We start from the raw sequence: 2,629 nt of genomic DNA on the forward strand, positions 1-2,629 counted from the left end.
CGAGAAGCTGGACAGCGTCAAGTTCCACACGCTCAAAAGCCACCCGGACCACAAGCCCGCCTGATCCGCCCCGACCACTGAACGCCCCTATTTATTCGTCCGATTGGACACCATGCCCGGGCCTGTCAGGGCCGGGACATCCGCGGGGGGCCGCCCGGACCGCGGGCCGGAAGGAGGCGCCCCTGCTCCGCTCTAGGGCTGGACCCCCGGGGCAGGTCCCCCACCCCCGCCCGATTTCTGGAGCTGGCCCCTAGGGTTGCACTGCTGGAACTGTGTCAAGAGAGAAGAGCGAGATTAAAGAGCAAGAAAGGAGATGTTCTTCCCTAGGCTTGATTATTGGGGGAAGGCGGGCGGACCCCTCTCTGTCTCCAGCCTAGTCCTTTCCTGAACAAGGCGGAAGCGGACAGCACACTTTCCTGTCAACCTCCGCTCTGCCTCGGCTACCTGGGCCTGGCAGGCCTGTCCACTCCCTCCTCTGACAAGGTCGGGGATGGAATGTTGGGGCCCTGGAAGCTATTGAACATCTCTCAGGACTCGGGATCTGGCTTCCTCTCTTAATTCCATCAGAGAACACTTATTCCTCACTCGGAGTGCTCAGGGACCAGTTGGGGAGATGTTCAGTAAACCCCTAAGTTAAACATCAACATCTGTGACAAGCGCCGCGCAGAAAGTAGAATGATAATTAGTTTCTGGGGCTGCTGTTTAGGTTGGTGGTCCGGGGGCATTGGGGGGCTCTCTAGGGTGGTGGCATTTAACCAGAATGATAAAGGTTCCGTCCCTGAAGGAAGCCGGAGAAGGCAAATGCCTAGTGGAAGGAACAGCTAGTGCCAAAGCCCCGAGGTAGAACTGGGCTCGGCGTGTTCCTGGAACAGGAAACCGCGGGGGGTGGGGAGGGATTTGGCAGCGGCAGGGCGGCTGCTTTGGCCCCATTTCCCAGAGGAGGATGCTGAGGCGGCCGCCTCCTCAATGCGGGCCGTCAGGGAGAGGGATGGGAAGCGATTCCAGGCCACGAGGCCGCCAGGTGGCGCGCAAGCCGCGTGGGCCCTGGTGGCCGCAGCCACGTGACTCCGGGGACCGCAGCCGCGAGCCGGGGCACGTGCCCGGGGGAGCCCTGTGGCGCCACGCGCAGATTGGCCCCGCCGGTTCCTCACCAGTTCGTGGGGGCGGGGCCGCAGCTAGGCTTCATTTTATTCTTCGGACTGGGAGCTACCTCAGCCGGGGATGGATGAGTCGGCGAGGATGAGCGAGTCCGGCTGCTGGGGCCGCCCCCGCGAGCCTCCCCGCGAAGCTCAGCCCCCTTAGCTATCCCCGCACAACCGGGAGCCAGCAGTTTCCATGGGAACTGCAGCCGGGTCTGCGCGGCCAGAAGTAGCCTTCCCGGCACGAGCACAGTTTCCGATCCGACAGGAGCCAGGAGGAACATGCGGCGGGGAACAAGCCATCGGTCGGGGTGCCCGGGGTCGACAGCGAGGTCGCCCAGGCAAATCCAAATAGGGCCAGCTCGGGACCCGCATCGCCACCGCCCCGACTGCGCGGGCCATTACATTTTGGTCTTCCCTTTCCATTCGCGTGGCCGCGCTCTCGGTTGCTCGCGCTTCCATTGGCTCAATCTCGAAGGCATCTTCCCTCAATTCGCCCTCTTGGGGGCCATCCCTGATTGGTCAAATTAGGCTTTCCTCCTTGGGTTTAATGGCACTCTAGGACAGTCTGGAACCTAAAAGGGCGTGCAGGGACGAGGATGGAATTCAGGTTGCGACTTTCAAGTTAGGGGATCCGGGTTCCCCCGCCTGCAGCGCCCTGGACCGGGCCGTCGGACCGCTGTCTGTGGTGCTGAAGCCTCACTCGAAGGCGCCCCTAAGTGCTCTAGTGAGAACACCTCCTCGAGACTGGCTGGCGCCCCGACAAAAACGTGCACTTGCGTTCCAAAGGAGACTGCGCCACCCCGTATCGCCTGAGAGAAAGGCCAGGTCCGCCCCCTAGCAGAGAGGGAGCGGGACTCCACAAGCGATCAATCACGAGCCCCGGAAGCCAGAACATTTACACGGCAAAACCGTCTACCCGAAGTTTATGGGGTCTGAGAAGGGTCTGATGGTTTCCCGGGTCTGTAAGACACCAGCGGAGTTTGCCTAGAAGCCTGAGCCCCAAACTTCTTCACTCCCTTTGGAGCAGGGCCCCTGACTGTGGTATGCCCATTCCCCACCCACTCTGAATTCTAGAGAACCTTCCCTGCTCAAAATCCACAGGATCCCAATTCTTTCTGCAGGCAGAAAAGGTTTTCAGCTACCCCCACCTTCCTCCATGTGGTTCTCCCAAATATGGGAGGGACGCAGGAGACCCAGGCCTCTGTTCAGTGAAGTCCTGGTTCCTCGTCCCTCTACAGTCTTCTACGTGGACAGCACCTTCTGAAGGCAGTACAATCGAGCCATCATTACCTCCTCACCCTCTCTGCTTCTCCAGCTCCGGGTACTGGACAGAGAGGAACGCTTTCTGTCTTCCAGGCCGAAAGCCCGCCCAAGAAGGGGCGCCAACGCAGGAAGTAAGATCCGTGAGGGCAAAAGGGCCCGAATCTGGCAATTGGAGCCCCCAAGGTTGTGTGTGCTTTCTGTGTGTGCGAAGTCCTGGCCAGCGC

At 60.8% G+C, this 2,629-nt stretch overlaps 1 protein-coding gene across 1 annotated transcript in view; it reads left to right on the plus strand.

Moving 5' to 3' along the window:
* Positions 1 to 2,629, plus strand: part of ZNF653 (zinc finger protein 653) — an 18,822-nt gene that overhangs the window by 15,794 nt on the left and 399 nt on the right. The window contains 4 exon segments of the mRNA XM_010828495.1: positions 378 to 457; positions 938 to 1,061; positions 1,794 to 1,866; positions 2,458 to 2,588. Coding sequence (XP_010826797.1) covers positions 378 to 457; positions 938 to 1,061; positions 1,794 to 1,866; positions 2,458 to 2,588 — 408 coding nt within the window.

This window comes from Bison bison, unplaced genomic scaffold (assembly GCF_000754665.1).
Source record: "Bison bison bison isolate TAMUID 2011002044 unplaced genomic scaffold, Bison_UMD1.0 scf7180017864492, whole genome shotgun sequence".
Lineage (NCBI taxonomy): Eukaryota > Metazoa > Chordata > Mammalia > Artiodactyla > Bovidae > Bison > Bison bison.